The sequence below is a fragment of the Aspergillus brunneoviolaceus genome (assembly GCF_003184695.1).
Source record: "Aspergillus brunneoviolaceus CBS 621.78 unplaced genomic scaffold BO95scaffold_6, whole genome shotgun sequence".
Classification (NCBI taxonomy): Eukaryota; Fungi; Ascomycota; class Eurotiomycetes; order Eurotiales; family Aspergillaceae; genus Aspergillus; species Aspergillus brunneoviolaceus.
In genome coordinates this window covers 287,411-299,048 of record NW_020290736.1, presented here as the reverse complement: position 1 = coordinate 299,048, position 11,638 = coordinate 287,411, and the positions used below count along the sequence as shown (strand labels likewise).

The following is an 11,638-nucleotide window of genomic DNA, read 5'->3' as shown; positions in this document are numbered from 1 at the left end:
AGAGATATCTGCTTCAGCCATATTGACACAGATCAAGATTGACTATAGCGGCTGGGAAAGTGATGAAACTTTGGTCATGTAGATGTAGGGTTCGCGCAGGCGTATGGTAAATGTCACTTTTGTGGTTATGCCTTCTTTCGGCAATAGTTGTGATGACATTATATATTGATGCTAAAAGGTGTAAATCAACTGACGTCAGTGTGGCCGAGTGGTTAAGGCGATTGACTCGAACCTTAGTAGGTCTGATCCTTCTAAGGAGATATCAATTCCATTCGTGGGCGTAGGTTCGAATCCTACCGCTGACGGTTGTCAAATCTTTTTTGGTCCACGCTTTTTGTGTGTGGACCTCCTCAATCAGATCATGTCTACGGATTCTCTCTGTCGTGGGAGATGTGAGATTTTTACGATATAAACTTGTGGTTTAGGTCCAGGGTTTACAGCGCAAGTACTCGTGATGCTGTATTGGTCTTATTAGCGTGATGGGCGAATACATGGTCTTTCCATGGTTTGGTTTGAGGGACGCATCCCGGAAATATATCAGCACCACAACGATCTGCAAGAGACAAGGCAAGTCTTGGGAACCTGCTCTAGAATACGGTTGCAATAAGAGAGGTAGCCGTAAAACCACCTGGCCGGAACAATCCCGAACGAATTCTCAGTAGCTAGCACACAAACGTGCAATATCTGAGGGTCTCCCCGTCTCACCCGCCGTCCTCCTTGGTAGTACGGAATATGCACAAGACTTTCATAGTCAGAGCGACGCGGCAAACAAGACCTCAGCAGCGCTGTCTACTGTAAAAACACGTAGCAGAGTAATCCCATGTTCCTGCTTAAAAGGCGATCCCCTTCAAATTGCTCGATCCATGTGGAACCCATAGACCAAGCATTGGCAAGCTATAAACTCACACCTTTTACTTCTAAACAGAAGCCTAGTACTACAGGCACAAACAAGCCCCATTCTATCAGAAACATCAACACCCGAGTAATGCAATGGACACAAAAAGGTACCACCGAGGATCAGAAAACCATGGCACAAGCTAAAACAGCAATGTGGTATAAGAAACCCAAAAGCAAAAAGAAAATGTTCCGTCAGCGACAGGATTCGAACCTGTGCACACGAATGTATCAGATTTCGAGTCTGACGCCTTAACCACTCGGCCACACTGACTTGTTGTTGACTTTAGTGCCTGCCCTCAGAACATAGCCCCAAGTCCAGCAGACAGTGATGGCATGGCTGCCTGCTGTGGCGCTGTGGCTGAGTCAGTCGCATTGCGCGGGAACTTGCCTGCCCCAACTTGATGTACCGCAGCATCACATCATCCCAACATCTAACCACCCAAACCTCACTTTCACCTCAACACTGGAGGCAGAACCGAGTCGCGCACCCAAAATCCTGGCTGATGCGTAAGCATCTCCCATCTACGCCATACAGGAACAGTTTATCCACCCAGTCCTCTCCTAAAAACATATTCCGGATACACGTCGACGGTTTCCCATGCCCGACGAACATGATACTTGAGTGAACACTGAAGGACGAAAGGTCGTCGCATCGAAACTGGCCGAAAAGATGGGGTTTGCCAACGACAACCCCCGTGATTATGCTGGCTCAGCACCTTTTCCGGATCTCATGAACGACCCAGCCTACGACACGAACCACAAAGGAAAAGAAAGGGAATTTGACGAACCGGACACCTGTCGGATATGTCGTGGGGAGGGAACCCCGGAAGAGCCGCTCTTTTACCCCTGCAAATGTAGTGGGAGCATCAAGTTCGTTCACCAAGCTTGCTTGGTAGAATGGTTATCCCATTCGCAGAAAAAGCACTGCGAACTCTGCAAGACACCGTTTCGCTTTACCAAATTATACGATCCCAATATGCCACAGAGCCTCCCAGCTCCGTTATTCTTCAAACAAATCATGATTCATAGCTTCCGTACCGTCGTCACATGGCTCCGTTTCATTCTAGTGGCATTTGTCTGGCTGGGTTGGCTGCCATGGTCCATGAGAGCGATATGGAGGGCCCTCTTCTGGCTTGCAGATGGTCGCTGGACTGGTGCTGACAATAATCATCAACCCGGCATAGACTTCGTTGTAGCGAATGGCACTACCACCACTATTATTCAAGCCGCTACAGGATTACCCAGATCGACGACTTCGCAACCTAGCACCGCCGATGTACCATCAGTGCAGTCTCCGGTATCTTCCATGTTCGGTTTTGCTTCAGGTGAACCGTTGCTCTTTACACTCATCAAGAAAGCTTTCTCAGTACTGTTCTCCCCTGCAATGTCGGTCACTGGGTCTATTGGGGCCAACTCCAATATGACTACCGCAACATACAATCCAAGACGTCCCTCATGGTTATCCGATGTCAAATTCCTGAATACCCTGACACCGTCTCCCACTATCAACAACATCATCATCGATACATTGGAGGGTCAGCTTATCACCCTGCTCGTCGTTATCTCATTCATCCTGATATTTCTCATCCGGGAATGGGTCGTACAGCAACAGCCCATGGCGAACATTGCTGAGGGAGAGCGCGAAGCAGCTGTTCAACTCATAGCGAATAACCTCCAGAACCAGCCGGTAGAGAATGCGGAGCCGGCGGAAGATGCTGCTTTACCACCACAGGATGCTGAGTTGGACGCCGAAGATCACGAACCTGCAGGAGATGACTTCCATCGTGCCTTCAACATGCCGGCAAGCCCCGCGGTTGACTTGGATCAGTTTCCTAGGTCATCGCCGCTCGACCCCGAGAGTCGTAGTGGCTTCGAATCTTCTGAGTCACAAGGCTTTGAGCCCTTGCGATCGTTCCAAAACACCGGTGAAAGTGACGGTGAAGCGGAACTGGACTTCCCATCCGAGCAGCCATACGCTCAAACCTGGCCTGGTGTGGATACCTTCAGAGACCTTTGGGACCGGGGCCATGGCGATCCCGAACAGGTATTGAGAATTGTACGCGATGAAGGCCGCCAGAATGACCTGGATTGGATTGTCAACGCCGTGAGCAAGATCCAGCGCAATGAAGATCGCCAAGACCAATGGAGACGGGACCCGCCGCTTGAAGCCTCTTCCAGCACTCACTTCGATGCTGGTATGACTCAACCTGAGGGTGCTTCAGCCCCGGAACAATTGGATGATGATCGTGCCTTACTATCAACAAGTACTAGGCCCTGGAGCTTCGCAGAGGCGGTTCAAGGCAATGCAGATATCGACAGACTAGAACGACACCCGGACTCCGATGGTTTCCGATCCAGTTCCTATCACGCCACCGAGCGTGAGCCTCCTCAGGAGCCTACACCCTCAAGCAATGATGCACCTCAGATGGGTGATCAAACTAGTGCCGCGATTCCTAACCAGGCTGATCCCGCCAATGATCACGAACAATCAAGTAACCACCCAAGTACTACTGAAGCCGCTCGGCCCATCGAAAATCACCACAAGAGCTTCGTTGCTTGCCTGCTTGATTGGTTTTGGGCAGATGTTGGGACTGACGACCAGGGCCAGGACCAGGGCCAGGCTCATGACGATGACGAACAAGTAGTAGTTGACCCTGAGTTGGAGGCACCATTTGTTCCGATCCAGAACGACAGACGTCTTGCTGAGGGTGGTGCACAAGATAACCAAGGACTCATGCAGGATCCGGGCGTCGATGGCAACGACCTCGATGCGGTGGAAGATGGCGATGATCTAGAGGGAATCCTCGAGCTTATTGGTATGCAGGGCCCAATCTTCGGTCTTCTTCAGAACGGTGTATTCAGCGCCCTTCTGATCTCGTTCACGGTTGCAATTGGTATCTGGCTCCCCTATCTCTGGGGGAAAATCGCCCTTGTCCTCCTGGCGAACCCAGTGCACCTGATTGTCGGTGTTCCTATGACTGCTATATCCGTCTTCGCTGATGTCGCGCTTGATACCCTCATCGGTAGTTTGGGCTACCTAATGTATTGGGGCAGCCTGATCTGCAAGACATTGCTTGGGCCCTTCATTGCATTTGCTCCAGTGGCCGATTGGATCCCCGAAACCAAGTCCGTAACCAGCGCCTCGTTATCGCTCATTGATGCCAGCAGTTCCCGTCTACGGAACGCCCTCCAATCGTTTTTCGTGTTTCATGAATCCGACGTTCCTATGTTCTCCGTACTCTCGCACCACGCTCTCAAGATCCACCAGGCGCGCATCTCCTATTTTGTTGAAACGGTCTTCTTCGTCGGCAAATTTATTTTGCACGACTTCCCCCTCCGACTTTTGAATGACGGGCTTCCCGGCGCCTTGTCTTTTGGTCGCGAGACCATCGACTTCACTGGTCTGATGATCCAAGCACGCGATCAGATCTACAGCCTGGGGAACCAGATTCTTTATACTTCAAATGGAACAAATGTCTTCATGGCTGGCCTAAACGGAACCTCGCCCAATGGCATCAATATCTCCCAAGAATTAGCTGTTTGGGATACCAAGGACCGGGTCATCGCCATTCTACTGGGCTACGTACTAGCATCGGTTGTTGGACTACTCTACCTCCGTGTCACGAATCTTCTCTCCGGCGCAGAGCGTCGCCAAAGGGTTGAGGGCCTCATCGCGGATGTGATACATCAGGGTGGCGGGGTCATGAAAGTGATTCTCATTATTGGGATCGAGATGATAGTTTTCCCGTTGTATTGCGGCTCTCTACTCGATGTTGCGCTGTTGCCATTGTTCGAGAATGCTACCATCGCATCACGCCTTGAGTTCACTGCTTCCTCTCCTCTGACATCGCTTTTTGTGCATTGGTTCATTGGCACTTGCTATATGTTCCACTTTGCTCTTTTCGTTTCGATGTGCAGAAAGATCATGAGGAGTGGCGTTCTTTGTAAGTCTACTCCTACTTTTCGCCTTCTGGCATTTACTGACCATTATGCAAGACTTTATCCGCGATCCAGATGACCCAACATTCCACCCCGTGCGCGATGTCCTGGAAAGGAATATTACGACTCAATTGCGCAAGATCGCATTCAGTGCCCTAGTGTATGGCGCGCTGGTTGTTATCTGCCTCGGAGGGGTTGTCTGGGGTATGTATTATGGCCTAGATGGCGTTCTCCCGATCCACTGGTCTGCCACAGTCCCTGTATTGGAGTTCCCCGTCGATCTGCTATTCTACAACTTCGTGATGCCATTCGCTATTCGATCCCTCAAGCCATCTGACGGGTTACACGGCCTTTACGATTGGTGGTTTCATAAGTGTGCTCGCTTCTTACGCTTGACCAACTTCTTTTTTGGAGATAGACAGCCAGATGAAGAAGGTCGCCATGTCGGACGGAGCTGGTGGGCACTGTTCTCGGCGGCGGAACCAAATGCGGAAAACTCTACAGCCAGCGGAACTCAGGCTGCAGACACCGATGAAAAATTTGACAGCGCATCAATTGTCCGTGATGGCAGATTTGTACGGGCTCCTGCTTCGGATCAGGTCCGCATTCCCAAGGGCAATAAGGTGTTTGTGGAGGTGACTGAGAACAACGAGAGACTGGATGGGGTACCGGACACGGACCAGGGATTGCACGGCCGGGCTAATGAGATGTTCACGAAAGTCTACGTGCCTCCAAACTTTAGAACCCGGATTGCGGCCTTCATCCTACTCATCTGGGTGTTTGCTGCAGCTACCGGTGTAGGCATCACTGTTCTTCCCCTGATCATTGGCCGGAAAATCATGAATTCGAGCTTCCCCCACCGGCCAATGAATGATATCTACGCTTTCTCAACTGGCTTGAGCATTGTCGGCACTGCTGCCTACATCGGCTTCTACAGTCGGACCTTCTTTGATATGGCCAAAGAGCGGTTGGGTGTCTATCTGCAATCTCCCCAGCAGGTCTTCCTCGGAATCAAGAATGCGCTTCATGATGTCATCCGACTGCTATACGTCTTCATTGCATTCGCAGTCGTGTTACCATCTGCATTCGCTCTGATCATGGAGCTCTACATTCTCGTGCCCGTGCACACTTATCTCGGAGGCCCAGAGGCGCATGTGATTCATTTCATCCAAGACTGGACCCTCGGCGTACTCTATGTCCAGATGGCCGTCAAATTTGTGCTGTGGAACTCTAGATCCCGCCAAGCTGCTGCTCTCATTGCCACTTTCAGGGATGGATGGCTGAAACCTAATGCCAAAATCGCCACGCGAGGTGTTCTGCTTCCCGTCACTCTCCTCACCGTCATTGCTGTATTGGTACCACTTTCCATGGGATTCGCACTGAACTCGACGATCTTCTATAATACGCCGGAGGTGCAGTTCAAGGTGTACCGCTATGCGTATCCGGTGACCCTGACGTTGAGTTTGATTGCATGGCTCGTTTATTTGGTCCGTCGCCAAGTGGAGATTTGGAGGGTGAACATCCGCGATGATGTCTACCTCATTGGTGAGCGGTTGCATAACTTCCGTGACAAGCGGGCTCGAGACGTTGGGGGTGTTCCTCGGAGAGTCATCACCGGTTGATCCTGACCAGGCATCAGCCATGCAAAAGTGATCTAGGCTCCCGTCCTTTTGAGTGTTGCGCACTCTTCTCTCGAGACTTATTCTCGTTCTGTTCCGTGTACATCAATTGCGTTTGCTAAATAGAATTTTTATGAACAAGATCTTTCAAGACGTCCCAAGTCCGGCTGCAGAAGTGTACTCCGTCAAGTGTAAAGGAGGGATGATCCGCCATCATATCGGGGCTGAGTCAGCCGGTTCAAGTGGAGGTGCACGTGCCTCTCAGCCCGCTCTGGTGGAGTTTGCGCGGGCTGGGGGCAGGGAATGGCAGACTTGGTCGATTTGGTCGATTTGGTGGGATCTTCAGGCCGAAAGAGCGAAGCAACTGGCGAAAACCGTAACTGTGGCTTGGCACTGATGAGGCTTTGCAATGCACTCGCCACTCCCTATTGGTTAGGCAACAGGATTCCCACTTGGCCGCCTTCTGTTAGTCGTCTCGATTCTCTCTATTCTTTAATTCCTCTCTCTAGTTCATTTACCACACTGCACTCACTCATTCACTCACTCACTCAACTCCCTCTCTTTCTTTCTCCTTTCAATCTTCATTGACCCCCTCTTTCCACTTCACCTAGCTAACCTACGCGCGATCTCACCATTCCCCCGCCGTATTACACTGTACCCGCTGCAGACCATGCGTCGCCAATAGCAGCACATAGTTGCATTTGCCGCCCTCCCCGCTCTGCAATGCTGTGAGGCTATAGTCCCCGCTTACCCTCGTTCAACTTAATTCCGGACTCTGCGCGCCAAGATGTCCGTTCTTCGCCATCATGGAGGTGTCTACCTCCAACGGCGTCTTACCAAGATGTACACAGATACCAAGACCTCTTGTGAAAGTGTGACCACGGCCTCCAATGCTGTCGATGACCCCGAATTGATTAACTTGCACCGGGATTTCAAGACGCAGAGAGATAGGTTGCTAGCCTGGGGTCTGGACTGGAGCGATGCCAGTGCCGCCCAGCCCAACGACATCGACGAGTCATTGACCCAGGCGGGCTACAGTGATGTGGTAGCGAGTGTTATGTCTTCGATCCAGGAGCTTCTCAATGAGGCCGAACGTCTCCAGCATGGCGGCGTCGCCTCCGATCTACCCCCCAAAGGTGGGAGTAAGACCGATGCGACGAAGAGCAGCCTCAGCAACTTGCCAGTCAAGTCGCATTGGACGAGCGAGGAGATCAGTCGCTCCAAGACTCTTCTCGCCGACCTGACCGGCTGTATCGATACTCTTTACGACCTTTCGCGCTCACGACGAGACATGAACGCCAACATGGCGGCTGGTGGTCAGGCTGCCGCTAAAGGCCGATCTCGGCCCGCGGCGCCCACCGACTACTCGCTTCTCGACACCAAAGCGGCCTATCACGGAGCATCCTTCGACAGTAAGCAGGCGTACTTATCCCAACAGGAATCTTTTGACTATTCGCCATCGTCTACATTGCAAGGAAAGAAGTTCGACAAACTGCCTCTTGACAACGCCTTTGGCTCCTTGAACAATTATGTCATCGATCGTACTAAGTTGCAGCTTGCCGGCGCCTCTCATGACAATAATCCCCCGCCGTATGAGCAGGTGGCTGCCACCACCAACTCTAGAGCCGTCGGACGTATGCCGACGTCAGCGTCACCATTTCTGCAAGGCACGAGAGACTCCTCGGTGACCATTCTGGTTGAGTACACACCCATGATGCTCGAAGCATCTGGGCCAGGCACTTCTCCGGAGAAGAAACGGTTAGACCACGTACATCAGAGTCTTGAGCAACTCGTTCAAAATGCTCGCGTCTCTCACCTAGGTTTGATGAAGTTTTTGGGCTATTATGTCGACATGCCCAATTCTCGTTACGCGTTCATCTACCAGATGCCAGTCGACTACTTCCCCTTTCTACAAAACCCCACCGACCTCCTCAATGGCTTGAAGCCAAGGACTCTGGTTTCGATGTTCCAAGCTGGCGATGATTATCAGGTGCCCAATTTAGAAACCCGATTTCGCTTGGCGTACGATCTTTTGATGGCGGTCCTACAGCTGCGGAGCCAAAATCTCGTTCACGGAAACATTAACAGCAGCAACGTCCTCATCTTCCCTGGTCTGACAACTTCGAATAGCAACGAAGTCGGATTGACCGAGAATCTTCGTCGTCCTTACCTGACCTCGTTTTCCCATTTCTCCCGAAATGGCCCGGCTTCGGAGCCGTTGTCCTCTAGCATGTATCGCCATCCGGACGACAAGAGATCAATCGATGACGATGCTGCCTGGGCATACGATCTCTACTCCCTCGGATTAGTATTGCTGGAGATCGGTCTGTGGAACCCGATCAGTCGCATCTGGAAGATGAAGTATAACAACTCCATCTTCAAACAACGGATAGAAAGTGTTTACTTGCAAAAGTTGGCACCAAAATGCGGGAGTGCATATCTTCATGTGGTCCAGCTTTGTCTCGATGCGCCGAACTTTCATCTCTCTACCCAACCGTTCGACGACTTCGAGCTCCGAGTGCCTCAGACTTTTCATTACCCCGTCCTGGATCTGTCGGCCCCTGACAGCATTTTCTCCTTCTCCATGAACTTCCTCTACACGATGTGCAAGATCATGTGGTCCTGCTGCAGGGTAGACATGTTCTCGGCGCCTGACGCCGAGGAGTTGGATGATTACCTCCCACTCGCTCTGGTCCCTGGTCTAGGCCCAGCTGCAGCAGAAGCGCCCATGCGTGAGTATCACTCCACCCCGGACAACCTGGCAGCATACAAAACTCCATTTGCACCGCTTCCTACTTCCGAAATCAGACCGATGCGAGAACAATCAACCATAGATGATCGGAGGGTGCGGAAACGTACGTTCAAGAAATTGTCCAATGTTGAGATTCCCCAGGATCATCTGAATAGTTGGAACTTCCACATGATGCCACGACTGAGGAAGCTTCTGCAAAAGGTCTTGAAAGAATCTACCGAATCTTGCAGTGTCACGCTCATGATGACTGGCGAGTCGGTGGACAATGCCCGGACGACAATCTGTGTTACTTGTACTAGCACCAAGAAAGTCAGGGCGGCTCTCAAAAAGTACTTTGTTCTCGACAGCGACGATTGGGATCTTATTGTACTCCGAGGTGATGTTCAGCGGTCCAAGGTACCCCGCAAGAAGCGTCGCAAGCCGACGAGAACCGGACTTGACACTCCCAACTCGCCCGCGTATGCTCAGCAAGATCCAAACCCTTGTTATCAAGAGCGGCCCCTTTGCGGGGCATCGATAGGTGCTTTCATGAATGAGGAGCATTTGCCGCCCGTCACCTACGGTGGGGCCATCATGGTCGATGGTATGCCATATGGCATGACGGTGCATCACATGCTCGAGTCACCCAGCGATCAAGAGGACGATGACGACCACGATGACAGTGGTCCCCTTCGGTCCGCAGGGAACTGGCCTCGAGAAGGGACGACGCAGCAAACTGCGCAGTTCATGTATTCTTGGCGTGAAGACAGTCGATCAGATGCTGCCTCAGACCTCGAACTTGAGGTTTCCGAGGATGAGGACGACGATGATCAATCTGTTACGAACAGTCTAGACGAGAATTACGACGACTTCGACCTTTCTGAAGGCTACTCCACTGATGAGGATGACCCCAACGCAGACGACCCGTATGATGATGAGGACGCAGCATCAGTCGGAGACACATCGGGCGTGGAACCCGGGGACGAGCCCCTGCTGTTCGTCACGCAACCCGCGATTGATGATATCGACGAGAACTTCTTCCCGTCTCTGGAAGATCGCGACGACGAACACCTGGCCTCTCACTCTTTTGGAATCGTCCATGCCTCTTCGGGCGTTCGCCGCTGGACGCGCAAGGGGCTCAGACACGAGATTGACTGGGCGTTGATCAAGATCAATGATGATCGCATCGATGTCCGCAACGTGGTTTTCGATCGGACCTCGCGTCAACACCCCTACCAGCAGAGACACGGCGCTCCCGGCCAGCCTGAAACCATCCACCTCAACAACATAGCTCGACTGGAAGACCTTGGTGGTCTCAAGGTTCATTGCTGCGGACGAACCAGCGGCCTCCAAACGGGCCAGATCTCCAAAGCAATGACGCTGGTGAAGCTGCACGGGCGCCAGACCTTTTCCATCAGCTTCTGCGTGGATGGGAATTTCGGAGGTAAGTGAGTTTGTCGGCTGCCCATCTACGCCCCGATCTAGTCATTAACTTTTCTCTTATCTCTAGTCCCCGGCGACTCCGGCGCATGGGTCTTCGAAAAACACACCGGGCGCGTATGCGGACACGTGCTCGCCTGGTCCGAAAAGAGCCACACGGCCTACATCGCACCGATGGAGATCCTGCTCGAGGATATCGCGCGCACCCTCAACGCGACGTACATCTCTCTCCCCGGCAATAACCGCGACGGAGCGCTCTCGTACGCCCTGCCGCAACAGCCGATCCCAACACCCGATCACTATCACCATCATCAGCATCAACAGCACCACCCGTTGGCCCCCAATGCACGATACAACGCCCCCCTTCCCCTTCCCGACCAACTCCCCGTGGACTTTGGGCACCTGCGTCTCGACGACCGCCATCAAGGCCACCATCCGCCCGGAAGAGGCAGCGGCAACGGCCCGGTCAACCCCAGCCGCGGTCTGCGCGAAGCAGCGGCAGCCAATCCGTATGGCGGGATGGGCGCCGCGCCTATCCTCTCTCCACCCCGGAGTCTAGAAAGACAACTTGCCTAACCCCTGGGGAGTTCTTCAACCATTACCACACCCCCTGACCTTTCCACCCCCAGTCTTTTTCCAAGATACCCCAACCCTTACCCTTACCCACAAACAAACACCCTATGACACCCCCAACAACATTCATTCCCCTGATGACCCGAAACGAGTGTCTTTCCAAAACAATAATACCCCATCTTGTACCTGCTATGACCCTTGCTTTTGCTTTCAAGCTAGCTAGCTATCTATGTGTCCAATCCATCCTATCCAATCACACCCATCTTAGAAACTTGCCGAAATCTTATGGCTAAAACAATGCGGCCGGTCGTAACCCTCTCTCGCTGGTAGCACGCACATAAAAGAAATCCCGCCAAATCACGGGGAAACATGGTCTGGTTCTCCAATCTCCAATACTTCCGGTGCCCATCATCCGTCCCTTTGCATCTGACCTTCATCC

General features: G+C 52.3%; 2 protein-coding genes and 1 non-coding gene across 3 annotated transcripts; 2 read left to right on the top strand and 1 right to left on the bottom strand.

Moving 5' to 3' along the window:
• Positions 1–1,087: 1,087 nt before the first annotated feature.
• BO95DRAFT_t39 lies at positions 1,088–1,168 on the bottom strand. The gene has a single exon. It is a non-coding gene; the product is annotated as a tRNA-Ser (tRNA).
• Positions 1,169–1,321: 153 nt separating this feature from the next.
• BO95DRAFT_380600 (E3 ubiquitin-protein ligase SSM4) lies at positions 1,322–6,613 on the top strand. The gene is made up of 2 exons (XM_025583343.1): positions 1,322–4,841; positions 4,894–6,613. The coding sequence occupies exons 1-2, from the start codon at positions 1,568–1,570 to the stop codon at positions 6,456–6,458; spliced, it is 4,839 nt and encodes a 1,612-aa protein (XP_025446585.1). The 5' UTR covers positions 1,322–1,567; the 3' UTR covers positions 6,459–6,613.
• A 369-nt stretch (positions 6,614–6,982) lies between these two features.
• On the top strand, positions 6,983–11,460 carry BO95DRAFT_511047 (uncharacterized protein). The gene is made up of 2 exons (XM_025591404.1): positions 6,983–10,630; positions 10,697–11,460. The coding sequence occupies exons 1-2, from the start codon at positions 7,243–7,245 to the stop codon at positions 11,200–11,202; spliced, it is 3,894 nt and encodes a 1,297-aa protein (XP_025446584.1). The 5' UTR covers positions 6,983–7,242; the 3' UTR covers positions 11,203–11,460.
• The last annotated feature ends 178 nt before the right edge of the window (positions 11,461–11,638 follow it).

Coding starts and splice junctions, on each gene's coding strand:
- BO95DRAFT_380600 (XM_025583343.1), top strand. CDS start 1,568: ATGGGGTTTGCCAACGACAACCCCCGTGATTATGCTGGCTCAGCACCT. Junction 4,842..4,893: donor CATGAGGAGTGGCGTTCTTT/GTAAGTCTACTC, acceptor CCATTATGCAAG/ACTTTATCCGCGATCCAGAT.
- BO95DRAFT_511047 (XM_025591404.1), top strand. CDS start 7,243: ATGTCCGTTCTTCGCCATCATGGAGGTGTCTACCTCCAACGGCGTCTT. Junction 10,631..10,696: donor CGTGGATGGGAATTTCGGAG/GTAAGTGAGTTT, acceptor TCTTATCTCTAG/TCCCCGGCGACTCCGGCGCA.